Consider the following 25,757-nt stretch of genomic DNA (forward strand, 5'->3'; position numbering starts at 1 on the left):
GCAGTGTCCAAAGACATTTTCCTTTGTCACGTCTACTGGGAGAAGTGCTCCTGGCATCGGGGTGGAGGCCAGGCGTGCTGCTAAATGCCCTGCAGTGTGGGGGACTGTCCCCACCACTGAGTCACTGGCCCACAAGGCCAGCCATGCCAGGGTGTTCACACCCGCCCTGGGGGCCCTGCCAGGCTGGCCCAGGTCCCCAGGGGCACCTCTGAGAGCAGGGTTGCTGTTGCAGATCCTGGAGCTGGGGCGGCACGGAGAGCACGGGCGCTTCACGGAGGAGGAGGTGAGCTGGGGGCCATGGGCAGCCGTGCGGTGGGGACCCGGCCGCAGCCCTCACCCCCGCCTGCGCCCTCCAGCAACTGCAGCTGCGGGAGATCCTGGAGCGGCGGGGGTCCGGGGAGCTGTACGAGCACGAGAAGGACCTGGTGTGGAAGATGCGGCACGAGGTCCAGGAGCACTTCCCCGAGGCACTGGCCCGGCTGCTGCTGGTCACCAAGTGGAACAGGCACGAGGACGTGGCCCAGGTGGGTGACAAGGGTGGGCCCAGGGAGGGGCAGAACCCGGAGCCAGATGGCAATGACATCCCCTGCCCCCTGCCCTGACCACCTGCTCCCCCAGATGCTCTATCTGCTGTGCTCCTGGCCCGAGCTGCCCGTCCTGAGTGCCCTGGAGCTGCTGGACTTCAGCTTCCCTGACCGCCACGTGGGCTCCTTCGCCATCAAGTCCCTGAGGAAACTGACGTGAGTCCCTGGGCCTGGCTTATCCTCAGAGGGCAGCTTTGGCCTGATAGCCCGGGACCAGGGTGCTGGGTGGGGGGCTCGGCCTTTCCTGGGGGCCTGCTCAGGTGAGGCGCCACCTCACCCCCCCGCTCCTGCCCTGCCCCCCCACCCCTGGCCAGTGACAGAGCCCCCCGCCCCACCAGCCATGAAGCTCCTGCCCAGCCGGAAGGCCTTCCTTCTTTGCAGGGACGACGAGCTTTTCCAATACCTGCTGCAGCTGGTGCAGGTGCTCAAGTACGAGTCCTACCTCGACTGTGAGCTGACCAAATTCCTGCTGGACCGGGCCCTGGCCAATCGCAAGATCGGCCACTTCCTCTTCTGGCACCTCCGGTAGCTGGATTCACCTGGAAGGCCGGGGGGAGGAGGACCCTCTTGCCGGCTGGCCTCCGGGGTGCCCCGGCACTGGGGTCCAGCCGGGCCGGGAGGGGCTGTGTGGCCCCCCAGGCGAGGCTCAGCCCCCTCTCCCTCCCTCCAGTTCCGAGATGCACGTGCCGTCGGTGGCCCTGCGCTTCGGCCTCATCATGGAGGCCTACTGCAGGGGCAGCACCCACCACATGAAGGTGCTGATGAAGCAGGTGAGGTGCAGGGCCCCGCTTCCAGGCCGGGCAGAACCCCCAGGAGCTGGCCCGAGGCTCGGAGCCTGCCTCTCCCCGCCTGCCCACACTGCCCTCCCATCCTCCCCGCCAGGGGGAAGCGCTGAGCAAGCTGAAGGCCCTGAATGACGTCGTCAAGGTGAGCTCCCAGAAGACCACGAAGCCCCAGACCAAGGAGCTGATGCACCTGTGCATGCGCCAGGAGACCTACCTGGAGGCCCTCTCCCACCTGCAGTCCCCGCTTGACCCCAGCATCCTGCTGGCTGAAGTCTGGTGAGCCCCCGGGGCCCCCCGCCAGGGCTCCCCGCACCCCGGGCCTTGCGGAGGCCCTGCCGCTGACAGCTGTGCGCCCGGCAGCGTGGAGCAGTGCACGTTCATGGACTCCAAGATGAAGCCGCTGTGGGTCATGTACAGCAACGAGGAGGCAGGCAGTGACGGCAGCGTGGGCATCATCTTTAAGAACGGGGACGGTGAGCCAGCCGGGCCCCAGGGAGGGCCCCAGGGAGGGGCCACTCGGGCCTTGGCTTCCCTTCCCCCCATCATGCTGTATGGCCCTTGGGGTGGGGGGGGGGCCTGGGGACGGCCGCTCCTGAAGGGTGAGCTGACGAAAGGCAGAGTCTTGGGACGCAGGGGCACGGGCGTGGCTGGGGTTGGAGGACCCACCAGAAACGCATCCTTTCCCCCCACTGGGCTGGCCGCACAGACCTCCGGCAGGACATGCTGACCTTGCAGATGATCCAGCTCATGGATGTTCTGTGGAAGCAGGAGGGGCTGGACCTGAGGTGAGAGGCCCTCCTGTCCTCCATCTGTGCCTGCGCCATGCCTAGGACCCGGTCCCTTTGGGGGGACCCTCTGTCGAAGCTGACATTTCCACCTCGGCTGGAAAAAAGACTGGCCATTCTAAGAAGAGCAGTGACCAGTTTAAAGCTGGGGGTCAGGGAGGTGAGAGCGGCAGAATGAAGGCGGCAAAAGCCAGTCCTGGCCCTTTGAGCCAGTCTCACGCCGTTGTCTCCTTCGCTCCAAGCATCCCTGGCTTCCTGCTCCCCATCGTCTTCCAAACCAGCTAGATTGTTCTCTCTGAGCAAACAGAAGCTCAGCCAAGGCTCGGAGTTTTCCTCTCTGCATCTTGGATGCTGGTGCGACCTGTCCAAGGGGCCTTCCGTGGGGCCCTCGGAGTCAAGGGCTCTGTCTCCCCAGCCCCTGTCTCCTCTTTTTCAGTGACTTGAGTAGCATCTCCAGTGGCTTTTTGGGGTTCTGCTTCTCGGGGTCAGGCGGCCTCAGAGACAGCCCTTGACCGCTGTGCCCGCCCGCCCCTCCTCCCCCCTGGCTAGGATGACTCCCTACGGCTGCCTCTCCACCGGGGACCGCACAGGCCTCATCGAGGTGGTGCTCCACTCGGACACCATCGCCAACATCCAGCTGAACAAGAGCAACATGGCGGCCACGGCAGCCTTCAACAAGGATGCTCTGCTCAACTGGCTCAAGTCCAAGAACCCCGGGTAGGTGGCGGGCCCGAGGGATGGACGCCCTCGCCTTCCCAAGAGCTACCGTCTGGGAGCCGAAAGCAAGGAGCGGGCCTGTGACAGTCTCCGTGGCTTCCTGGCTCAGCCGAGGACCATCCTACAGGCACTGCTGAGGGGTGGTCGGGTCTCTGGCCCCCCACATGTCAGTCAGTTAGTTAGTAACACCCCCCCTGAACTTTGGGGCCTACGTCACAAATCTGCTGCTTGAGCTGGCTCTGCTGAGGTTCTCCTGCTGGAACCACTCACACAGCTGCCCTCCTCAGGTCGCTTGGCTGGGCCTGGAGGGCTGCTGCTCCTGCCCACAGCCTCCATTCTGGCCTCAGCTTCCCTCCGTGGCGGTAGGGAAGGCTCGGGAGCTGCAAGGCGTCTTAAGGTCCGGGCTCTGGAAGGAGCCCAGCACCACTTCCTCCATTGTTCTGTTGCTCCAAGCAGGTCACAAGGCCGGGTTCAAGGGGAGGGGCCGTCAGGACCCCAGCCCTTGGTAGAAGGAGCTGCAAAATGGTGTGGTTGTGGTTTCTGTCCCGCCCTCCAGGGAGGCTCTGGATCGAGCCATCGAGGAGTTCACCCTGTCATGCGCTGGCTACTGCGTGGCCACGTACGTGCTGGGCATCGGGGATCGGCACAGCGACAACATCATGATCCGCGAGAACGGGCAGGTAGGGCAGAGCGGGGGCTGCCACGAGGGCGGCGCTGGCCCTCCCGCGCTGCACGCAGATGCAGCGCTCGGAGCCCTGCCGGTGTCCTCTCCCTCCCCAGCGCCCCCCTTTCCGATTCCTCTTCAGTCCGCTCTTCCCTCCCCTTAGCTGTTCCACATTGATTTTGGCCACTTCCTGGGAAATTTCAAAACCAAGTTTGGAATCAACCGTGAGCGAGTCCCGTTCATCCTTACCTATGACTTTGTCCACGTGATCCAGCAGGGGAAGACGAATAATAGTGAGAAATTTGAAAGGTGAGGGTGCCCCAGGCTCCCGGATGCTGCCTGGTCAGGGGAGCCCCAGACTGGGTGCAGGGACGGGCCTCAGCTCAAAGTACACCCCGGAGGGGGCAGAGTGGGGGGCCAGTTAGCGAGGCCAGGGCTCTGGGCACAGGGCTATTTCCAGGGCAGAGGGCAGGCTGGCCGGCGGGTCCCTGTGGGAGCAGCTAGGAGGACCCAGACCCTCCCGCTGCCTCCACCACAGGTTCCGGGGCTACTGTGAACGAGCCTACGCCATCCTGCGGCGCCACGGGCTGCTCTTCCTCCACCTCTTCGCCCTGATGCGGGCAGCAGGCCTGCCTGAGCTCAGCTGCTCCAAAGACATCCAGTACCTCAAGGTAAATGCCAGGGCGGGGCCCCGCTAGGAGACCAGGTGGCCCCAGATGTCCCTCGTGACTCGCACGTCCTCACACCAGCCTGGGACCTGGGTTGGGGGGGTTCGAGCCCCGGTTCTGCAGTGGATGGGCCCCACCCCGCCTCACCCCCCCACCGCAGGCCATGGGTGTTTCCAGTTGTACAAGAGGCCAGATTCAACTAGGGCTCCCTCCAAGGTTAAATAATGTTTATCCCCGGAGTTCCCGTCTGGGCTCAGGGGTTAACGAACCCAACTAGTATCCATGAGGACGCAGGTTCGATCCCTGGCCTCGCTCAGTGGGTTAAGGATCTGGCACTGCCATGAACTACAGTGTAGGTTGCAGGTGTGGCTCAGATCCTGTGTTGCTGTGGCTGTGGTGTAGGCTGGCAGCTGCAGCTCTGATTCAACCCCTAGCCCGGAAACCTCCGTAAGCCGCCGGTGTGGCCCTAGAAAGACAGAAAGGAAACATTTTTCCTTCCTGCATCTTTTCAGTTTGTGAGACTCCGGGCAGGGAGTGAGGGTGGAGGCCGCAGCCCCTGCCGGGTGTCCTCTTTGGAGCCCAGGTCCTGGGATGAAGCTGCTCCCCACTTACCCCTCCTGCCAGCTCCAAAGGAGAAGGCCAGGCTGCCCGTCCACCACAGGGCCAAGACCTCTTGGCACGAGCTGGCATCTTATTTTGAGGATGGGTCAGGGGCCTGCCTTGGTTGAGGAGCAGAAGGACGAGCTCTTCCCAGGGGAGCTGCTGCGTGGCCACCTGTCTCCCTCCGTGCGGTTCTGCGAGGACGGAGCTTGAGCTGCCCAGAGGGCGGAGGTGCAGGGGGGCAGGAGGGGTCCCGGTGGAGCCCCTCAGTGTGGACGCCCACTGCTTTGATTTTGCCTCAGGACTCTCTGGCCTTGGGGAAAACGGAGGAGGAGGCGCTAAAGCACTTCCGGGTGAAGTTTAACGAAGCCCTCCGGGAGAGCTGGAAAACCAAAGTGAACTGGCTGGCCCACAACGTGTCCAAAGATAACAGGCAGTAGCAGCCCCTCCAAGCCCTGGGTCCGGAGACATGCAAGCCACCTGTCTTGGGAGCCAGGCACCCTCAGCCACCCTCCGGGGTCTAAAAGCCTGAACCGCATCCTTGGAAAAGAACCTACACAATCGCCTTTTGTTTACACTGGTTATTTATTTATGACTTGAAACGTTTCAGGAACCCAACAGCCATAAACGGAAACGCGCCCTTCGCGCAGGGCAGGGGCACTGTCCCCCGTCGGAGCCCTGGGCACTTTGAAGCTGCATCTTGCCGAGGATTTGTAACCTCAAGTCTTCCAGCTGGTGGATCTGGAGCCAGCAAGGACTGTTCTCCCATGGAGGAGTTTCCCCGGGCTCCCGCTGGACCACACAGGTCTTGGGGCCTGGCAGCTACCTGGTGCCTCTGCCCAGACAGGGCGCCCACGCGTCTTCGCCCCTCCACCTCTGGGCCCTCTGTTGACTGAGTTCTCGCCACTCCTGGAGGATGCCCAGGTACCCTCTAGATTCAGGGATGCTTCCACTTGTAAAGGGACTCTTGGGTACGGGAATTCTCTCATCTCTGCTGTAAAGCGATTTTGTTATAGCGGGTAAGAAAAAAAATTGCCGAACTACTTATTCAACCTCTATGGCTAAGGAGAACAGCTCCAGCCCCCGTCAAGTACAGGGCACCCTGGTCCTTGAGACACGTGAAAAAGATCTGAACTTGACTGAGCTCATCCTGGTCGCGGAGCAAGATGCAGACAGGTGCGAGTAGTTTGTGCAATTATGAGTAACCTCCTCTGAAGGTGGGTTTAGAGGTGGTGCAGGACCCACTCTCTCCCACTCACCTTTGAGAACCTGCCCCAAGGACCCACGTACCAGAAGCGTGAGGGTTGGGGGGTGAGGTGGCGTCTTCTCCTCTGCCAGTAACTAGCTTGCAGTGGTTCAGGCTCAGCCTTAGGTGCATCTGAGCTTGAGAAATGCAACTTCCCGGGCCTCCCCCAGCCTTCTGAAGCCAACTCTGGAGATGGGGCCAAGGATCTGGGCTTGCAGAAGCCCCCAGGTGAGCTTACCACATTAGCAGCCGACTCAGGCTCCCCCGAGCTACACGGTTTACCTCTCAAGGCCTTGCGGGGCTCAGCAGATCCAGAGGTAGCTGCTGTCTTGAGCCCAGGTGCATGGCCTGCAGAAAAGCCCAGGGGCCAACTGTTTTTGGGTAAGGGGCATGGCCGAGAGCAATCCCTGCCATCCTGAGCCCCACGGGCCACCCCGGTTCCCAATCAACTGCTCCATTCATCAGGCCCACTTCACCTGTTTGGAAATAGGAAAAGCCGAGGGTATGTCTGTTATTTATTTAAATGAGCCTGTGCTTCTCGGAATGGGCAGCACGCTGCATACACACAGCAATTCCTGGTTTGTGCGCACAGCCTGTGTGCCTGGCGAGAAGAATGTTTTCTATTTTTTTTTTTTTAAATCATTGCTGTTTCTGTATGGGAAAGGCCAGTTCAACATAACTGACATAGGTTGAGACTGGCACGCTGAAAAACCTTGAAAGAGAAGGCAAAACGGATTAAAAGAAATAAAAGCCTTTGTATGTTATGTTCTTGGCTCTAAAAGAAACAAGGGAGTAAGAGGACAGGGTTAAAATGAAAGCAAGGAGTTCCCAAGGTGGCACAGCAGAAATGAATCTGACGAGCATCCATGAGGACGCAGGTTCGGATCCGGGTTGCTGTGAGCTGTGGTATAGGTCGCAGACGCGGCTCGGATCTGGCATTACTGTGGCTGTGGTGTAGGCCGGCAGCTGTGGCTCCGATTCTAGCCCTAGCCTGGGACCCTCCATGTGCCATGAGTGTGGCCCTAAAAAGACAAAAAATAAAATAAAATAAAAACAAGAGGGAGTTCCTTGGTGGCTTAGGGGGTTAAGGATTTGGCATCGTCACCAGGACTTCACTCCTGGCCTGGGAACTTCCATGTGCCATGGGTAGGACCAGACAAAGAAAACAAGGCAAAAAACAACCCACTCTCTCACTGGAGTTAGAACCAGACTTTATTGTAGTGTATACACTTTCTGACCTATCATCAATATACACATCTGAAAAGTGACACCACGGCGGCTATAGACGGGCCCGCCTCCACAGAGCGTCTACCCATTGTCTAAACAGAGCAGCTACAGCGACAGCACATGGGGGGATGGCCACACAGGATGCAGGACAGCTGGCAGTGTCCTCGAAACTAGCAGTTATGATCACAGAACAGTGTTCAAAATTATCTCCCCCCGTTTTAGAAATTAAAGTTTTACATGTAACTGAAAACCCGAGGGCTTTAGGGGTTTTAGCTTCCCTTGCCCTACCCCACCTGCTGGGCGTGGGCTTGACCCCAGGACTCTGCGGAGGACGGGGAGTCGAGCACTGCCTTGGGGCCATGGGGTGTCGTTTCAGCAAATCTGCAGATCCCTCAGGCCTGCTGGCGTCTCCAAACCAAGCGCTCAGAGGGTCTGCACTGACTGTGAGATTGCCGTGTGCTCCCACGGCAAGGAGGTGGACAGGGGCTCGGGGTGAAGCCCCAGGCTGCACCTGAGTCCAGGCTCCTGTACAAGGAGCTGCCAGTCCTCGGAGAAGCGAGCAACAAGGCCAGGGACCCCAGCTCCCCCTCTCCCCTCCCGCCAAGGCAGGAATGGGCAGAATCCCAAAGAAAAGACTGGCCATCTCAGCCTCCCAAGAGGGTCCCTGATCTGGTCCCGTCCTGCCAGGCAGCACACCGATGTGCACGCCCCTGCTGGCCCGGCCACATGCCGAGGCCCGACGCCGAGACCAGGAGGTCACTGGGCTGTGAGAAGGACGCACCCCTTCCTCACCTCCGCGGGGGACGGAGAGGGCAGGGGCCTTGGTCCCTCCCAGGCTCAGTGTCGCCCCTTCACTTTGCATCCAGCCCTGGATTACACTAGCACAGAAGACACGAGGAGTCCCAATTTATTTACAAAATATTAAAAAGTCAGTTCATCTACATATGAACCCCCATTCTGCCATTTTGTACATGCACTAGTTTGGAAAAAATAAAAACTTTTTCTTTAAAAAAAAAAAGGGAAAAAAAGGATTAGCAGGTGGGAGTGAGCAATTCTAAACCTTTGTCAAGGAGTCCAGGCACCGCGCATCTCCGGCGGCGAGACAGGGAGTGTCAGCTCCTCACATAACTTAAGAGACCTGGGGGTGGTGGCAGCGGCGGCGGCGGCGGCGGCGGGAGCAGGGGGGCCTACAGTCCTACACACCAAGTGGGGGCAGAGGCGGGGGGCGGGTCGGCAGACCGACTGGCCAGAATGACTTTGTACACCGTGGACCCTCGGGGCGAGCGCAGAGATGACAGCGGAGTCTCTTGAAGCAGGAAAGGGGGGGACGGAGGGGCGGCCGGCTCAGTAGCTGAGGGTGGAGTCGTCCCACTCCAGCTGCTGCTGCCTGCTGGCCGTCTGCTGGTCGCCGTGCTCCCCCTCCTCCTCCTCGCTGCTCTCCGACTCGGCGCTGGTGATGTCATCCTCCTCGTCCCCGTCCTCGCTCTCCTCTTCCTCCTCCTCCTCCTCCTCCTCGCTGCTGTGCTGGTCCTCGTACGTCTGGCGAAGAAATGCCCCGGGGCCGGTGACTCCAGCCCCTGCCCCGGCTCACCACCCAGCAGCGTCTGCTGGCCTCACCGAGGGCGAACCGGGTCCTCGGGGTTCTCAGTGTCCCCACACAGTCAGCGGACGGGCCACGCGACGCACAGGAGCGTGAAGGGGGCCTGCAGGTGTCCCCCGCCTGCACCTACCTCCATGGGGTTCACTGTGATGGTCAAGGCGGAGTCGTCCCAGTCCATCTCGTTCTCCTTCCCGCTGTCCTGGTCCCGCATGGTCCTCTGGTGGGCCGCCCGGATCCGGAACACCCCCAGGATGATCATGAAAACCAGGAAGCTGACACACACGACGATGACCACTGTGGCGGTGCTGGGGACGACTGCGGGGAGGAGGGGACGGGACAGCTGGGACAGCAAGCCCTGACCCGGGGCTCCCGGTGGGCCCCCGACGTCCTCCCCCCCGCCCCCGCACACGGATCGCGGCCTCCGCCCCCAGGGAACAGGCAGACACACAGGGAAAGGCTCAGCCCAGGTGCAAATGTGGGTTCGGGCCCTCCCTGCCCTGTGGCCGGGGGTCAGGGACGCTGCCCTCTGCCGGCACCTCGGTTGCCTTGTGGGTGATGTGGAGGGAGAGCCAGGCTGGCCGGAGGGGGGAGGGGCGTCCACCGTCGCCTGCAGGGACGGCAGAGGTCACGGGGCTTCTCCCCACAGTCCTACCTGCGAACGGGTGGGGATTGGCCAGGTTGTGACCCGAGAGATCAATGAAGGAGCGGTGCTCGGGGTGGACAAACTGCGGCTGCGCGGCCATGTGGCTGGCATGGTCCACGGGGTTGGCCGTGTGGATCACGTTCACCTGGGCAGAGACAGAGGGCAGCCTACGTGGGTCCGGGAGGTGGCACTGCACCTGAGCCGCTGACAGGGCGAGCGCCCCCGCAGTGGGTTTGCTCGTGGGTGGGAAAAGGTCAGGAGAAGCCCAGGAGACTGTGGTGACAACCGTCCTGTTGTCCGCAAGACGCCCCGCTGTCCTCAGAGCTCAGTTTTATTGTACCTCATCAAATAACTCAGCCGCAACAGATGGGAGGAGAAAAGCCAGCACCACCGCTGGCCCGTCACCACCACGGGTCCCTTGGAAAGACCCAGACACAGACCATTTCACCTTTTCCCCACAGCGCAGCCGCATGAAAGAGGGTGCGGCTTGGCCTCTATTTGCTTTCCAATCGGCCACCCTTTGCTTCAAACCAAACACTCAAGGATGCTTCGGCCCTGAGTTCAGCGCCCTGCTGCTACGGGGTCACAGTGGAGCGTTCAATTGCCGAGCAGAACCCTGGGGCCACGTCCCCCGACACAGAAGCTCTGGGTGGCAGGAAAGGTTTCAGAGCAGGACGAGTGCCCTCTGGCCATCATGGCCTGAGTCACCGTGACCAGGCTCAGGGGCCAGCCGCCCCTCGCCCCGGGCCCAGGATTGGTTTACAGCAGGGCCAGCCATCTACGAAGAACCCCTGGTTCCCTGGGTGCCACTCTTTTGAAAGCAGCGTCAAATCTCAAGAAGTGACCTTGCCCCGCCCCACCCCCCGGGGCACTGCCTGCCACGTGCTCTTGCCTGCCTCCCTCTAAAGGCCCCTCTTAGGCTGAGGCAGGCAGTAAAAGGGGGGCACTGCCCTGTAGCCTCAGCCCAACCAGGCAGAACCTGTCACCCCAAACCCCTGCAGGTCTGACCTGGAGCAGCCCCTCGGCTAGAAAAGGCAACCCTCCCCAGGATGAACCCAAACGGCAGCCACCACGAATGCTCGAAAACTTGGCGTCTGCCAGCCTCAGGGCCGTCGGGGAGGCCCGGCCCTGTGCTGCTGGCCCTGCGCAGCCGAGCCCTGCACTCACCTCCACCTGGAATTCGTTGCTGACATAGCGGCCATTCAGCTCGGAGCAGACGAGCTTGAACTTGCGGTCCAGCAAAGACCTGGTGTGCCAGTTCCGATAGCGCAGGAGGTGCAAGACCTCCTCGTAGCTGGCCATCGTGTCGACGCCTGCGCAGGAGGGAAGACGCCGTGGCTGGGGCCCGGAGCACTGGCTGCCGGCCGAGGGAGGCTGCAGGCTGGCCCAGAGCCACCGGCCACACGCCGGAACCACCCCTCTTCTGAAGACAGGACCCCTTCCTGTCTGGTCTGGGAGAGCGGGCGGGCAGCCAGCACATGCCCCTTCCCACCTGCTCCAGGGTCTCTGCAGGCTCTGTGATGGCAGGAGACGTGCAGAGCCTGGGCTTTCACCCTCCAGGTCTGGCCGCTCGGCCACTCACCTGTGAAGACCACGCCCAGGTCAGAGCTGCTCACTTCGATGCCCTTCTGCTGCAGGCGGGCCGTGTCCACCTCCAGGGTCTCCTGCTCACGGTTCAGCTCCTCTCCCTCCACCGTGACCTCGCAGGTGTCCAGGTCGTGCACGATCTCCTCAGACACCAGTGACTCTTGAACTGCAAAAAGGCCCAAACGGGAAATAGCTGAGACTGCGGAGCCCAGGGAGACAGGTCACGGCCACCGGCCCACCTGCTCGGCCTCAACTCAGAGCCCCTTCAGGGACCACAGACAGAGGTGCGGGACCGTCGCCTTCCAGAAGCAGGGGTGCTTTAAGCGTCTAGGAGGATGGCCGCTGGGAAGGCCTGGGAATGGGCGAGGGGGCGCCTGTCCTGCTGTGGCCACGCAGCCAGCAGGAGCACCCCGACAGCATCGTCTGCCCGGGTCTCCACCCACAAGATCATCCTAGACGCTGCCGTCAAGCGGAAAAAGAGGAAAGGACCCTCCAGGTGGGTTTCCAAAGATGCCAACGCAGGTCCACAGGTCAGAGTCCAGAAGCAGACCCAAGAACAGCGTTCAGCAATCAAGTCTCCAACACCACAGAGGAAAGGGGCCAGGGGGTCAGTGGCGGCAGGGGGTTTCGGGTGCCCAGTTTCACGCCCAGGCAAAGGTGGCCATCCCAGGGAGAGGGGCTGGTACCTGTGGGGTCCTCGTCCCCTTCCCCTTCGGGCTCCACTTCTCGCGTGATGGTGCTGATGATCCGAAGCTCCGGGAAAAGGAAAACGCCCTCCGAGCTTTCAAATTCAGAAGCTGCTCGAGCAAAGTGGTGGATGCCACTCAGGCTGATCTTGGGCTCCTCCGGCTGCAAGACCATCACGTAGCCATCCAGCGGGGGGATGGAGATGCAGGTGGCCTCGCTGAAACACCTGCCAACCAGGAAGGGAGGGGAGGGGTCCGGGCTTTAGGAGGCAGCTGCGCAGGCCACGCAGGCGAAGGTGCATGGAGGTGGAGTGGGGAGGGTGGGGGCTCCACGACTGCCTGTGGGCAGGTGTCGGCAGGCTCCCCAGACGTCATTAATAAGCACCACTCAGGCTTTCTGGTAGGTAGTGATGGGTGACCTTGCTTTACAGAAGGAAGGCTGGGCTGTCTTAAAAACCTAAACACACACATTTTCTTCCCCGGGGTCACGAAGCAAAGTCAGGTTTACTGTTAAGCGTCGGTACGTACGTGACTGTGGTGGTGATTTTGAGCCTGCGGATCCCAGGGGTGGGGAACTGTCGCGAATTCAGGTAGGCAATGTGCTGCATGGCCTTATCCAAGTCCCCGACGTCCTCTCCCTCCAAGGTCAACACTGACTGGCTGGGGGTGGCATGGATCTGAAATGGTGCCAAAGAGGAAGAGAGGAGAGGAAGAAGGTTCTCATGGCAAGAAGCTCAAAACCACAAACCCTCTGGCAGAGAGGATTAGCTTGGGATTGACTGGAACTGGCAACTTGGAGAAGAAGAGCACATATAATTCGAGCGACGGTGACCCTGTCATCCGAGGGCGAACACCTAAGGTGCAAACACGTCTGTGATAGAGTAAGAAATACCTCATTTAGTCTTTGTTCCTGGTTTCTGGCACACAGCTCCTAAGACCCTTGGGATTTTCTGAGTCACAGGAGCATCTATTGTTATTCCCCCCAAGCTCCTTTCAGTTTACCGCAAGGAGGTGGCCCTTGGTGAGGCCCTCGATACGTTCTGGATGGGGGCTGGTTGCCAGAGGAACCAACCACATGGTTAGACTGGCCCTTCGGCCCCACGCCCTGAACTCTGCGGCGGGAAGAGAGGCTGGAGATGGAGACACTGGTCAGTATCTACACGATGGACTGCAGGACACACGCAGCTGCCCGGAGCAGGTGCATGTGGAGGGGTGTGGGAGCCCCGTGCACCCTCCCGCACCCCTTGCTCGGGGCACCTCTTCTGCTTGCTTGTTCCTGAGCTGTATCCTTTACAATAAACCAGGAATAGCAAGTGAAGTGTTTTCTGGGGTTTTCAGAGCAGTTTTAACAAAAGACTGAACCTGAAAAGAGGGTGGGATTGTGGGCACCCTTGACTTTCAGCCATGCTGGACGGAAGTGTGAGTATTGGGGGCTCAAGAGTTGCAGCTGGCAGCCGAGGGGCAGGTGTCTGGTGGGCAGTGGGATCTGGTGTCCCGTCAGTGTCAGGACTGAACGAGACTGCAGGACGCTCCAGGAGTTGCCGTCCAGAGAGCTGGAGAATGGGTGCAGGAAAAAACCCCACCTGTGGTGTTGGAGGAGCTGGGAGTGAAAAGAGCTCAGGACCCATCACAGACCAGCCTGTGCCAACAGCCATTGTTCTTGTGGTCAAGGAGTTGTGGGTGCCGGGCAGGTGAGTGCACAGCAGCAGGTTAGAGGCTGTTACCTTGACGCCTCTGCCGCTGTCTTCGGGGACGTGCAGCTCCAGCCCCTCTTTGCAGGTATACAGACAGTCAATCACCTTCTTATCCGCCAGCTTCCCGGAACGGATTGTCAGGCCGGCCAGATTACCTCGGAAAAACTGGGTCATGTGCAGGTCGCCACCTTCAGAACGGGGTTGGGGGGAGGGAAGAGCAGTCATGAGCGCAGCCCAGGGTGGCGCTCACCGTCACTTTTCAATGCAGTGTTACCGGTGGTGGCAGCTTGATGGGTGGACATGCGGGTTAGTTCCTACCAGATCCTGTTAGGCTTGCGATCGACATGAAAGCACAATGAGGAAATTAAATGGTTTATGGTCATGCATGTGGCCTAGAGAAGAGAGGAGCTGGGGGTCCCTCGCCCAAAGCCCAGAAGCTAAGAGGCCCCATGAGTGTCCCTGGTAAGGGTGGCCTCTGCTGCACCTGCCACTATGATGCACAAGTGACATTATACCGGTGCCAGCCTCCTCAACTGCTGCCTTGACAGTCAGCTAGGTCAGGCGCTGGGCTGCTTTTCCTAACTTGGGGCTGCATACAAACCCGGGGCAAGCACACACACAGGACCAGAGAGGCAAAGGGATGCTTCAAGCCCCACCCTGCACTTAGGAACCTCAGGTCACGGCCGCCCAGGTGGCTATTTTGTGGAGACCCAGCATGCCTGTCTCCACCGCTGCGGAGAAATGGGAAGTGAAGACGTAAGAAAAACCCAAAAAAGGGGCCGTTGACAGACGGTAACGAAGAGCCAAGACCAGGTGGAACTAAAGGCTGTCTGTACACGGAAGGAGGAGAAGCCTAGCAGCACGTCCAGTCCTGATAAGGACAGAGGACAGTAACCCACCGCTGGGGATCGAGACGGCTGAGAAACACGATTCAACATGTATCGTCAGTCAGGACAGGCGATCCAGACACGAATCTTTTCCTGTCTCGTGGTTCAGACACATGAGAAGCAGGAGGTGGCCTCCCAAACCTGCCATGAGATGTCAGGGGGGTACCTCAGGCAGTGGGATGGGGTAAAACTTGATGTGGATAAAAAAGATTCCCATTAGTGCACTGCGTTAACGCATCAGACGCTCACACTTCAACTGGGGTCAGAATGGGCAGAAAAGGGAAATCCCACGATGCAATGGGGGCAGCATAAGGCAAAGCAGCAGCTCAAACAGAGTCTGGGACCAAAATGCAATGTGGGCATCTCATGCGAAATGTGCAATGAATTGATGTCTCGTTTTTAAATGAAACACAATAGTGAACCGTAGGCAAAAAAGTCCAGGAACCTGCAGAGGCCATAGGCTCAGGCTCAGTTTCATTGTCATTTTCAACTCCTGAATATTCTGTAGAAAAGCAAGACAGACAATAGAAAAGGACCAAGAGGTTATTAGGCTCTTCAAACTGGACCTTGAAAATTAGTTTTGAAAAGCTACCAAACACAAACACAAAGAGAAAAGGTCCCCTCTCGTCCCTCCTGGGGACATACTCGACCTGGATAGAGCCTGGACTTGGTCACCCTTTCCCCGAAGAGATACTCACCACACCCAGGCTTCTTTCCCTCCTTTTATTCCACCTTCCAGAGGCCTCCTTGCCAAAGCACAGGTTGGATTTATTCATTTATTTGTCTTTTTTTTTAGGGCTGCACCCGAGGCATATGGAGATTCCCAGGCTAGGGGTCGAATCGGAGCTGTAGCTGCCGGCCTACCCCACAGCCACAGCAACTCGGGATCCGAGCAGCATCTGCAATCTACACCACAGCTCACAGCAACACCAGATCCTTTAACCCACTGAGCAAGGCCAGGCCTCAAACCTATATCCTCATGGATGCTAGTTGGGTTTGTCACTGCTAAGCCACAACAGGAACTCCATCAGGTTGGATTTAAAATAAGAGGAGGGAGCTCCCGTTGTAGCTGAGCAGTAACGAACCCAACTAGTATCCATGAGGGTGCGGGGTTTGATCCCTGGCCTTGCTCAGTGGGTTAAGGATCCAGCGTTGCTGTGGCTGTGGTGTGGCTCTGATTGGACCCCTAGCCTGGGCACTTCCCTTTGCCGCAGGGGCATCCCTAAAAAGCAATAATAATAATAATTAAATATAATAATAAAACAAGATGAGTAAAAGCTGGCACTGAATGTACTGATCTCCTCAGCCTGTGCTGTCAGGCAGGACAATTCGAGGTGGTGGCCGACGTCCCCGGCATAAGCTTCACCCACCCTGGGCCACAGCAAGGGGAAGACCTTATACCAATGAAACGGGACCCATGTGGGAGCATCCAGAGCCTGGGATGGAGTGAACAGGTGTGTCTTTTTTGAAGGTTCAAAACGAGTTCACATCGGTCTAGACTTTGACCTCTAAGTGACAGAGGAAAGAAGGCATTTTTAACCACTTTTTCTGAACAAGAAGGGAGAGTCTGGGGTTGAGGAACTCACCCAGAGAAACCTACTCAATTGGTGACGGGCCTGGGGACACGAAGTCTCACAGGGGCTGCGGCTCCCAACCCCATGTCCTGGGCAGAGGCACGGCCCAGCGATGGGTTATAGATTCTCTACTTTCCAGCCCCACGGCACAGGCCTCTCCACTGTGTGCTGCAGCCTCGTGGGGACGTGCTGGGGACGAGGCCAGGCGGGCGCAGGTGAGCCCAGAGCCCGCGGCACCTACGTCCCTTCCACACACAGAACTGGCGCTGTAGCTGTTGCCCTGAGTGGGGCCTACGGCCCAGGCTACAGGGAGAAGCAAGACCTTCCTCCTCTTTAAAATTTTTATAAACTTGTGTTTGGCTTGGAAGTGCAGGCATATTTTTCTGGCTAAGGATCCTGAGAGGCAGAGGTAGGAAGAGGAGATGAGAGGGGGTGAAAGGAGCTGCCACTTGCCAGCAGAGACACTGTGACCTGAAGGGGGGGGGGGCAGGATGGAACATGGGGATTTATGCGACGCCATGCAGCCAAATTCCCAGAACCCCAAACAACAGTTACCTTCACCCTTGTATTCTTATTCTTACTTTTAAAATCATTATGTAAATTAGGAAGCTAATTTGAACTGAAATTTTACTTTTTTGGGGGTGGGCTGGGGTTTGTGCCCATGGCATGTGGAAGTTCCCGGGCCATGGATCAAACCTGAGCCACAGCAGCGACCTGAGTTGCTGCAGTGACAGTGTGGATCCTTAACCCACTGCACCACAAGGGAACTCCTGAACTGAAATTTTAAGAACAACAACAAAAGGAATTCCCTGGTGGCCTAGTGGTTTAAGGACTCGGCATTGTCACTGCTATGACATAGGTTCAATCCCTGGCCTAGGAACTCGCTTTGGGTGTGGCCAAAAATAATCAAATAAAAGAATAACAACTAAAAAATTCCTATGTGCTTGATAATTTATTCCTCATTCCTTGTCTCACGATCTACTTTCTCATGGGTGAACCACCACCAGAATTAAAACTGGAAATTCGTTCAAGTGGTTCACTGTGAAATGCTGTCTCATTCCCTTTCATTTAAAAGGACCTGCAAGAACATGATGAAATTCAAATTCTAAAAGTGGCAAAGCTGTCTTGGAAATTCGGCTCTTTAATCAATTTCTAACCTGATACAAAGTACAATGTTTTCATAGGAAGGGAGAAAGCAGGCCTATTCAGCAGGTGCATGCAGTGATGGCAACACTGTGAAGGGACCCGATGCAGCGTCAAGGGCAAGGGTGGAGGGGAGGCCCACGAACCTTGAGGGAAGACGAGACGTCCGTGAACGCGGATGGGAAAAATTACTATCGAAATCTAGTCTTTCCCCTTGGTTATAAATGCCAGCTGCAAACCATAGGACTAGGAGCAGAAACTGACTTTGCCAACAGAGATCATTGCCCATCTTTGTGACAAGCACTGTCACAGAGGCCCTCGCTACGCTTGGCAGGTGATGGACTTGCCGGATCTTCATGTGCTAATAAAGCAGCACAGGTATTATTATCGCTTTACAAATTCAGCACTTTGGGACATTTGGAGTTTATTTTATGTATTTATTTTACCCACTGCATGTGGAAGCTCCCAGGCCAGGGATCGAACCTGCACTGCAGTTGCAACCTGTGCCACAGCTGTGGTAATACCAGATCCTTAACCTGCTGCACCACAGGGGAACTTCCCTGAGTTTATATTTGTGTGTGGTGTGGGGTGTTTTCTAGGTTCATTGATTTCCAGGAATGTGGCCGTCCTGCGTTTCCAACACCACCTGCTGAAGAGACTGTCTTGCCTCCTCTGTTGAAGAGTCACTGTCCACAGGTGTGTGGATTTATTTCTAGGCTCTCTGTATTCTGTCCCATTGGTCCATAGGGCTGCTTTAGTGCCAATAACCATGCTGTTTGTTTAGATGATGGCAGCTTTGTAGTGCTGCCTGAGGTCTGGGAGGGCTATGCCTCTGGCTTTGTTCTTTTTCCTCAGGATTGCTTTGGCAAGTCTGGGTCTTTTATGGTTACAAATTTAGTACTTTGTACTTGTATTTCCATTTGATTTGATGCTTTTGAAGTCCTCTATGTTTTATTTTATAGATTAATAAGAACTTTTCCTGAGAAGGGGTCCCAATCAATGGCTCCATGGCACAGAAAAGGTCGACACCCCAGCTCGGTGGGCCATCGGCCCGGGTTCAAATCCCAGCGGGTAACGTGGTTTGCTCCTTAGCTTTTCAGCTCTGCCCACGGATTTATTATTTATTGTTAGACTTAACGAGACAGTGTGCGTAGTAAAGTCATCAGCACACAGCCTGCCAATGAAAACAAGAATAAAAGGTCTTATCTCGCTGGTGCCTGTCGTCACATCTGGTCCTGCTCCCCGCCTGTGGGACCCTCCCCATCGCAGGCCTCGCTGCAGGTGAAGGTGCTCCCACCAGACGATCGAGTGCTCAGTACTCGGACCAGCCCTCAGGACCCAAACAACTCACACGCCTGTGCCTGAGGGCTGCCTCTTTGTTTTTGTAAACTTTCCAACAAACAGATTAACCTAAGAACAGTTCCTCTGTGACATTGTCCCCTCTCTGCAAGGCTCCCCAGAGCTGCCCCGCTGCCAGACAGTAGCAGTGCCCCCAGAAAGGCACGGGGCAAGGGGATAAAAAGATAAAGGAGAGGACAGGACGGCGGGGCGGGGGTGGGGTGGGGGTGGGGGAGTGCACTGGAGATGCTCGGAAGAGCCTGTTGGCACCAACACAGCAGAGACGAGTGACAGGATTCCTGAGACCCGAGGGCAACCCAGGGCCAGTGACCATGACTGTACCTTGCCAGCAAGCCCCGACCACAAGCTGCGTTTCAATACTGGACGGGTGAAGCGGGTAATCCTCAGTCACAGAGAAGGGCTCGTGAGAAGTGCCGTCCACGTAGAGCACCACGCTTGGGATGTCCACGTTGAGGACATAGTGGTGCCACTCCTCGTCACAGACCTACGAGGCCAAGGGCATAAGTGTGAAATGTCACCTTCCCGCTCACCCAATGACAGCCACACAACTGGACACAGTGAAAAGCACCCGAGAGGAATCTCCGTCTTCCTACGAACGAAAAGATTCAAAACAAGGACAACATCCATCGCACATCTCTCCCCAAAGGGCCGAGGCGACACCACCATCTCGGGGACATCTCCGACCCAGGGTGGGGGGTGGGGGTCACGTGACAAGGCCCCAAACAGGCAGCTCTTCTGCCAAGGGTGGGGCCCCAGGAACTTCAAGCATCGGCTAGAGGGACGCCACCCACTGGGCTGGCCTGTCCTCTTCTGGTTCAAAATGCAAAAGGCCTCCAGCCTCACAGCGGGGCCCACTGGGGCAGGTGCATTTTCTTTTTCAGTTCAAAGGTGATGGCTGGTCTAGACAAATAGGACACACTGTGCAGATGCCCAAATGAAACCACGCTCCTCTCCCATCACAAAGGAGCAGCATCCCGTCACAGACCCCCTGCAAACCACCGGTGCACACGGAGCCGGAGGCAGACCAGACCCTCCTTTGCCCTATCTAGAGAAGAGTGCTAGGCTGCGGGTGGGGGGCTGCAGTCTCCAAGGCTCCCGTCGGGTCTGGATTCCCTGACTGCTGGCTTTGGGGAAAGACGCAGGCGGGCAAGAACAGGGCCAGGCAGAGAAGGGGATGCTCTGGGATATGACATTTCTAAAAATGTTATCTCCAAAAAGCTTGCCTAATTTCCCTCCAAATTCGAAGAAACTGAAGCAAGGAGAAATTGAGAGCTTCAACAGACCAGAGACATCAAAATGAATGAAGCAATTACCAAAGGAAAATTGCTCCCTATGAGCTTGAGGAAAAATCCAAACCTCTAACATTACAAATATGTTTCTCACATACGAACAATACGTGTGTATATAAATGTATAATCACATATTTCTAAATAAAGGAATTGTACAGTAATTCACTTCGGACAGATAAGATCTTAACTTTAGTTTAAGTCTTTATTTAAAACAAGTTCTGGGGGGAGTTCCCATTGTGGCGCAGTGGTTAACGAATCCGACTAGGAACCATGAGGTTGAGGGTTCGGTCCCTGCCCTTGCTGAGTGGGTTAAGGACCCTGCGTTGCCGTGAGCTGTGGTGTAGGTCGCAGACGCGGCTCGGATCCTGCATTGCTGTGGCTCTGGCGTAGGCCAGTGATTACAGCTCCGATTCGACCCCTAGCCTGGGAACCTCCATATGCCATGGGAGCGGCCCAAAGAAATAGCAAAAAAGACCAAAAAAAAAAAAAAAAGAATCTGACTGCAGCAGCTCGGGTTTGATCCCTGGCCCAGTGCATTGGGTTTTAAAGGATTCGGCGCTGTTGCAGCCATGGCTTAGATTCAGTCTCTGACCTGGAAACTTCTGTGTGCCGAGGGTGCAGCCATTAAACAAACAAAATACCCCAAACTTTTGTGGGGGGTTGAGCTGCAGTCATTTCCCCCCTCAGTTTTGTTTCTGTTTTTGTTTTTGTTTTTTGGCTTTTAGGGTCGCACCGGCGGCATATGGAGGTTCCCAGGTTAGGGGTCGAATTGGAGCTGTAGCTGCCAGCCTACACCACAGCCACAACAACATCAGATCCAAGCCGCATCTGCCACCTACACCACAGCTCATGGCGATGGCAGATCCTTAACCCACTGAGCGAGACCAGGGATCAAACCTGCGTCCTCATGGATACTAGTCAGATTCGTTTCCGCTGCGCCACGACGGGAACTCTCCTCCCTCAGTTTTACGTGGAATTGGCTTTCCTACAATTGGCAAAGAAAGTTGGTCAACGTGAAATTTTTCCCCCCCGGCTTTAGGTTTCCATCTCTCCCTTTTGTTGTTTTCATAAAGTGTTGAAAAAAAAAATGTGGCCTCACACCCTCTGGTATCTCCTGGATTAGAACCTGTTGCTTTTTTCCACCTGACTTTCAGCTTTCACGTACTTAACCCTGCCAACAGCATTGTTGTGGGTGTTGTCTGTGGTTTGGGGTTTTACTCTCCGAATCACCATGTTTTCAAGAAAATTATGCTAACTCTAATTTTTCTTTCTTTTTTTGGCCATACTCATAGTATGCAGAAATTCTCAGAATATACTCATGGATTTTGACCAAATACTACTGACATATAAATGCAGTGTTATTCTACTAATACCCTAGAAACCTGCAACATTTTTAAAAACTGGGAATAGTTCCCGGATGGCCTAGTGGGTTAAGGATCCAGCATTGTCACTCCTGTGGGTCAGGTTTGATCCCCGGCCCAGGCGTTTTTGCATGCCATGGGTACGGCCAAAAAAAAAAAAAAAAAAAAAACACCAGCTGGGGGTGTAATATAAATTACTTTCTGAAGGAGCTTATTATTACAGAATTTGGGTTTTTTCTTTTTAGGGTCGCACCCACAGCATATGGAAAGTTCCCAGGCTAGGGGTCAAATCAGAGCTGTAGCCGCCAGGCTACACCACAGCCACAGCAACGCCAGATCCGAGCCCTGTCTTGACCTGCACCACAGCTCACGGCAATGCCAGATCCTTAGTCCACTGAACGAGGCCAGGAATCAAACCCACATCCTCGTGGATACTAGTCAGGTTCGTTGCCACTGAGCCACTATGGAAACTCCCCAGAACTTGTTTTTTTTTTTTTTTTTGTCTTTTTGCTATTTCTTGGGCCGCTCCCGAGGCATATGGAGGTTCCCAGGCTAGGGGTCGAATCGGAGCTGTAGCCACCGGCCTACGCCAGAGCCACAGCAACACAGGATCTGAGCCGCGTCTGCAACCTACACCACAGTTCACGGCAACACCACATCCTTAACCCACTGAGCAAGGCCAGGGATCAAACCCACAACTTCATGGTTCCTAGTTGGAGTCGTTAACCACTGCGCCACGATGGGAACTCCTGCAGTCAGATTCTTAACCCAATGCACTATGGTGGGAACTCCCCACAGAGTTTTTAAAAGAAAAAGAAAAGGACCCTCCAAGGGAATAATCCCTTCGGATAATGAAAACATACCTGAAAGACACAGGGAACACAAGAGATAAGAACGATAACCTAGGATATCAAGACATGCTAAAAGACAGTGGGAAAATGATATAAACCAGCAAAGAACTTGGTACATAATTAGAGCAACTCAGAAATGAGATGACAAAACACAGGGATGAGACAGATACAGAAAACAGATGAAGAAAATCAACAAAAGACAAAAGGCGTCCCCAGACAGGAAAAGAGAATACTGAAAACTCCAACAAAATCTATCCTGAACCACCAAACTGTTTGAAACCTTATACCAAAAGGGCAGACCACGTATTTGGGAAACACCTCCCGCCAAACAACAGAGACATATTCCTAAAAATTAAACAACCTTAAAACAAAGGAGGAAAAAAATGGAATTCCCTGCTGGTGCAGTGGGTTAAGGATCTGGGGTGTCACTGCAGTGGCTCAGGTCACTGCTGTGGCGCAGGTGTGATCCCTGGTCCAGGAACTCTCACATGCCACTGGTGCGGCCAAAAAAAAAAAAAGAGAGAGAGAGAGAGAAAGAAAAGAAAAAAAAATCCTACGGTCATCCAAACAAAAAGACTAAGCATTTCATTAAGGAAAGAGAATCGAGTTGGCATCAGATTTTTTTTTTTAACCTTTTAAAAATGTTCTTATTTTTAATCTTCGATGCTTCTCAGAAGGTAGCCATAGTAACTGTCACTCTTTTTTTTTTTTAATCAGAGTATAGTTGATTTACAGTGTTGTGTCAACTGCCATCAGCTTTTAATAGCAACATTTATTTTCTAGCTGCACCCTCAGCACAAAGAAATTTTCAGGCCAGGGATTGAACACACACCATAGCAGTGACAGCAGTGACAATGCTAGATTCTCACCCCACTGAGCCACCAGGGAACTCCAATAGCAACATTTTAAGGAAGTCAATGAAGAGAGAAATTTTCTGTTCTTGGAAACCTTAAATCTGAGCCCGAGAGGTGACATCCAGCCAGAGTGACCTTCATATAAAGGCCACAGACAATATTCAAACAACAGGTAAGAACTCAGGCATTAACTGCTGCCATGAGCCCTTCCTGGGAACACACTTCCTAGGATCCAAATGACCAAAGATCAAGTGCTACAAGGATGGTGACACTGACCACTGACAGCTCCTTAAATCACAAAGCAGACACAGAGCTCAAGCAGATCAGAATCACAGACACCCCATCCTAGTGGAGCCTGTAGAGCTCACACCCCATTTACAAGGTATAAAGAAGAAAGAGGAGCGTGTTAAATGACCCCTCTGGGAAGTAAGCAGCCAAATCTGAACTACGGGAAACTCTGTGGGACAAAAGTCTGATCTTGTCACTAAGTAAATGCCAGGAAAGAAGAGAAAAACCTATATAGGCTGAAAGAAACACAAAAGACCTACTGATTACAATGTATGGCCCTTACTTGGATTCTGATGCCAACAAACAAAGTGTGAACACAAAAATCTATGAGACAACATGACCACTGGATGGAGACCACAAAATCATTAACATGGGAGGTAACAATAAGACAAGACTGACCAAGAGTTGATAATGACTGAACTAGGGGAAGGGTGTGTGGGCTTGTTCCTTACACGACTCTATGTGTTCAGATGTTTGAAATTTTCCATCATAAAGTTTCTAAAACATGTGACCAGGAGAAACTCCATGTGTGAATACCGACTATGGTGACGAAAACAGAACTGCACCTACCACATCTACCTACGTGGCAAAGCATTTTTTCCTGGATAACACATTTCTTAGTGTCTTGCAAAAACTTGTAAGGGTTTCTGAGAAAGAACCGATGGATGTAGGAGTTCCCGTCGTGGCGCAGTGGTTAACGAATCCGACTGGGAACCATGAGGTTGTGGGTTCGGTCCCTGCCCTTGCTCAGTGGGTTAAGGATCCAGCGTTGCCGTGAGCTGTGGTGTAGGTTGCAGACTCGGCTTGGATCCCGCGTTGCTGTGGCTCTGGTGTAGGCCGGTGGCTACAGCTCCGATTTGACCCCTAGCCTGGGAACCTCCATATGCCACGGGAGCGGCCCAAGAAATAGCAAAAAAAAGAAAAAAAAAGAACCGATGGATGTAAATACAAATGTCAGCTAGGAACAGTCACCTCATCCTTGCACGGATGGTGGTGATCTCGTCTCCCTTCTCGTGGGTGCTCTTGCGTCTGGACCCTGTAACTGCTTCAGACAATGTTGTATTTGACCGACTGCAGCCACATCTACACTATGTCGCCACGGCTCTTATCTACCAACTCCGTGAGACAAATAAATTAAGCTCAGGCCAAAAGTTTCCTTCCTTTTGGCCACACTCACAGCATGGGGACCTTAGGAAATCGGCTCTGCAAAGACAGGACGACATCACAGTGAGTGTGATGGGATCTGATGTTGAAACTGTGCACGTCCACAAGCGAGGAGTTCATGTGATGTTGGGAAGACGTCACGAATAGTGGTGCCTTGCAATTTTATTTATTTATTTATTTTTGCCTTTTCTAGGGCCGCACCCATGGTGTATGGAGGTTCCCAGGCTAGGGGTCGAACTGGAGCTGTACCCACCAGCCTACACCACAGCCACAGCAACGCGGGATCCGAGCCGCGTCTGCAACCTACACCACAGCTCACGGCAACGCCAGATCCTTAACCCACTGAGTGAGGCCGGGGATGGAACCTGCCACCTCATGGTTCCTAGTCGGACTCATTTCTGCTGCTCCACGACGGGAACATCCGAAATCCTACACTCTTAAACACACCCTCCCCATAAACAGCGGGCCCTGTGCAAGGTTGCAGTGCCTCGTTAAGCTCTCTGAAAAATCCATCATCAGTGCGTCTTCCACTCACTCACCTGGTGCAGCTTCCAGTGGAATTCCGCAGGTTTGTATTTCTTCTCCTCGGAGGGATCCTGACGCAGGAGGAAAATAAGCCGGCAGCCGTGGATGTACAGGGAGTAATGGTGCCGGTTCATGTCTGCAAAGAGAAGTTCTACTGCTAAACTGCCAGCCGAAGCCCTCGAGGAGACATAAAGGCTGTTTCTTTCTTTGCCGTGGCTTGGGGACGTTGGGGGGGCCCGGGGTCGAACCCGTGCCACAGGAAGGACAACGCTGGGTCTTAAACCCGCTGGGCCACCAGAGAACTGCTGAAAGTTGTTTCTTTAACAGATTTTGAAGACAGTTTTACCAGCCTAAGTGAACTCCCCGGGGCGGGCTGAGGCAGGGTGTAGAAATGAACAGATGCGGGTTTTCTAAGAAGTGGGGCCCGATCCACGGAGTCAAACCTACAAACGCCCAAATCCCGCGCTGTACCTTGGTCACCGCACGATGTGTGTCACCGACAGCCCACGGGAGCCTCTGTGGGAAGGACGAGGCGCTGGCCTCCAGGAACCACTGCAGCGGACGCCAGGGCCGGTGAAGCTCACCTACCTGTTTTGTCTGAGCTGCAAAGAACCGTCTCCTTCTTCCGGCCAAACGGCCCATGTCTCATCCACACGGAAATCGTGAACGGCTCCTTGGGATCGATGGAAACCACGCCATCTGGGATCCTCACGGCTTGGGTGCCGTTGAACTCGAAGACCTGGTCACTGTCGTGGCCGTTGTCGGTGGGGAGGCTGACAGTCCAGTTCAAGGAGCCGCTGGGCGAAGGCAGCAGCTCTGCGGTGCCAGACGAGGCACCTGAAACAACACAGCCACATTTTGTAGGCATCACGTGACGAAGGTAACCCAGTATGAGCATTTCGAACCCGTGCTAAGGTGCCATCCATAGCCTAACCATTTGCTAGCTCTCGCTCACTTGTCTTCAAAAAGCAGGGGT

General features: G+C 55.5%; 2 protein-coding genes across 10 annotated transcripts in view; one reads left to right on the forward strand and one right to left on the reverse strand.

The window, feature by feature from the left end:
• PIK3CD (phosphatidylinositol-4,5-bisphosphate 3-kinase catalytic subunit delta) overlaps nt 1–6,802 on the forward strand; it is a 59,657-nt gene extending 52,855 nt beyond the window's left edge. For 5 of the 6 annotated variants that reach the window (XM_047791659.1, XM_047791661.1, XM_047791660.1 and 2 more), the window contains 13 exons: nt 233–283; nt 357–524; nt 619–740; nt 966–1,109; nt 1,255–1,354; nt 1,467–1,645; nt 1,730–1,842; nt 2,076–2,154; nt 2,704–2,871; nt 3,428–3,551; nt 3,699–3,844; nt 4,074–4,206; nt 5,106–5,557. In XM_047791659.1, coding sequence (XP_047647615.1) covers nt 233–283; nt 357–524; nt 619–740; nt 966–1,109; nt 1,255–1,354; nt 1,467–1,645; nt 1,730–1,842; nt 2,076–2,154; nt 2,704–2,871; nt 3,428–3,551; nt 3,699–3,844; nt 4,074–4,206; nt 5,106–5,243 — 1,665 coding nt within the window. In that variant the 3' untranslated portion in view covers nt 5,244–5,557. Of the gene's footprint in view, nt 1–232; nt 284–356; nt 525–618; nt 741–965; nt 1,110–1,254; nt 1,355–1,466; nt 1,646–1,729; nt 1,843–2,075; nt 2,155–2,703; nt 2,872–3,427; nt 3,552–3,698; nt 3,845–4,073; nt 4,207–5,105 lie in introns of all 6 variants that reach the window. The other variant, XM_047791662.1, reaches the window with a different exon arrangement.
• Nucleotides 6,803–7,243: 441 nt separating this feature from the next.
• Nucleotides 7,244–25,757, reverse strand: part of CLSTN1 (calsyntenin 1) — an 81,806-nt gene continuing 63,292 nt past the window's right edge. For 2 of the 4 annotated variants that reach the window (XM_047791670.1, XM_047791665.1), the window contains 12 exons: nt 25,370–25,618; nt 24,796–24,917; nt 18,771–18,933; nt 14,819–14,875; nt 13,517–13,674; nt 12,321–12,469; nt 11,793–12,019; nt 11,102–11,272; nt 10,687–10,832; nt 9,529–9,664; nt 9,007–9,191; nt 7,244–8,815 (listed from right to left, as the gene is read on the reverse strand). In XM_047791670.1, coding sequence (XP_047647626.1) covers nt 8,621–8,815; nt 9,007–9,191; nt 9,529–9,664; nt 10,687–10,832; nt 11,102–11,272; nt 11,793–12,019; nt 12,321–12,469; nt 13,517–13,674; nt 14,819–14,875; nt 18,771–18,933; nt 24,796–24,917; nt 25,370–25,618 — 1,958 coding nt within the window. In that variant the 3' untranslated portion in view covers nt 7,244–8,620. The remainder of the gene's footprint in view (nt 8,816–9,006; nt 9,192–9,528; nt 9,665–10,686; nt 10,833–11,101; nt 11,273–11,792; nt 12,020–12,320; nt 12,470–13,516; nt 13,675–14,818; nt 14,876–18,770; nt 18,934–24,795; nt 24,918–25,369; nt 25,619–25,757) is intronic. The other 2 variants (XM_047791669.1, XM_047791668.1) reach the window with 1 other exon arrangement.

Source organism: Phacochoerus africanus, chromosome 8 (assembly GCF_016906955.1).
Source record: "Phacochoerus africanus isolate WHEZ1 chromosome 8, ROS_Pafr_v1, whole genome shotgun sequence".
Lineage (NCBI taxonomy): Eukaryota > Metazoa > Chordata > Mammalia > Artiodactyla > Suidae > Phacochoerus > Phacochoerus africanus.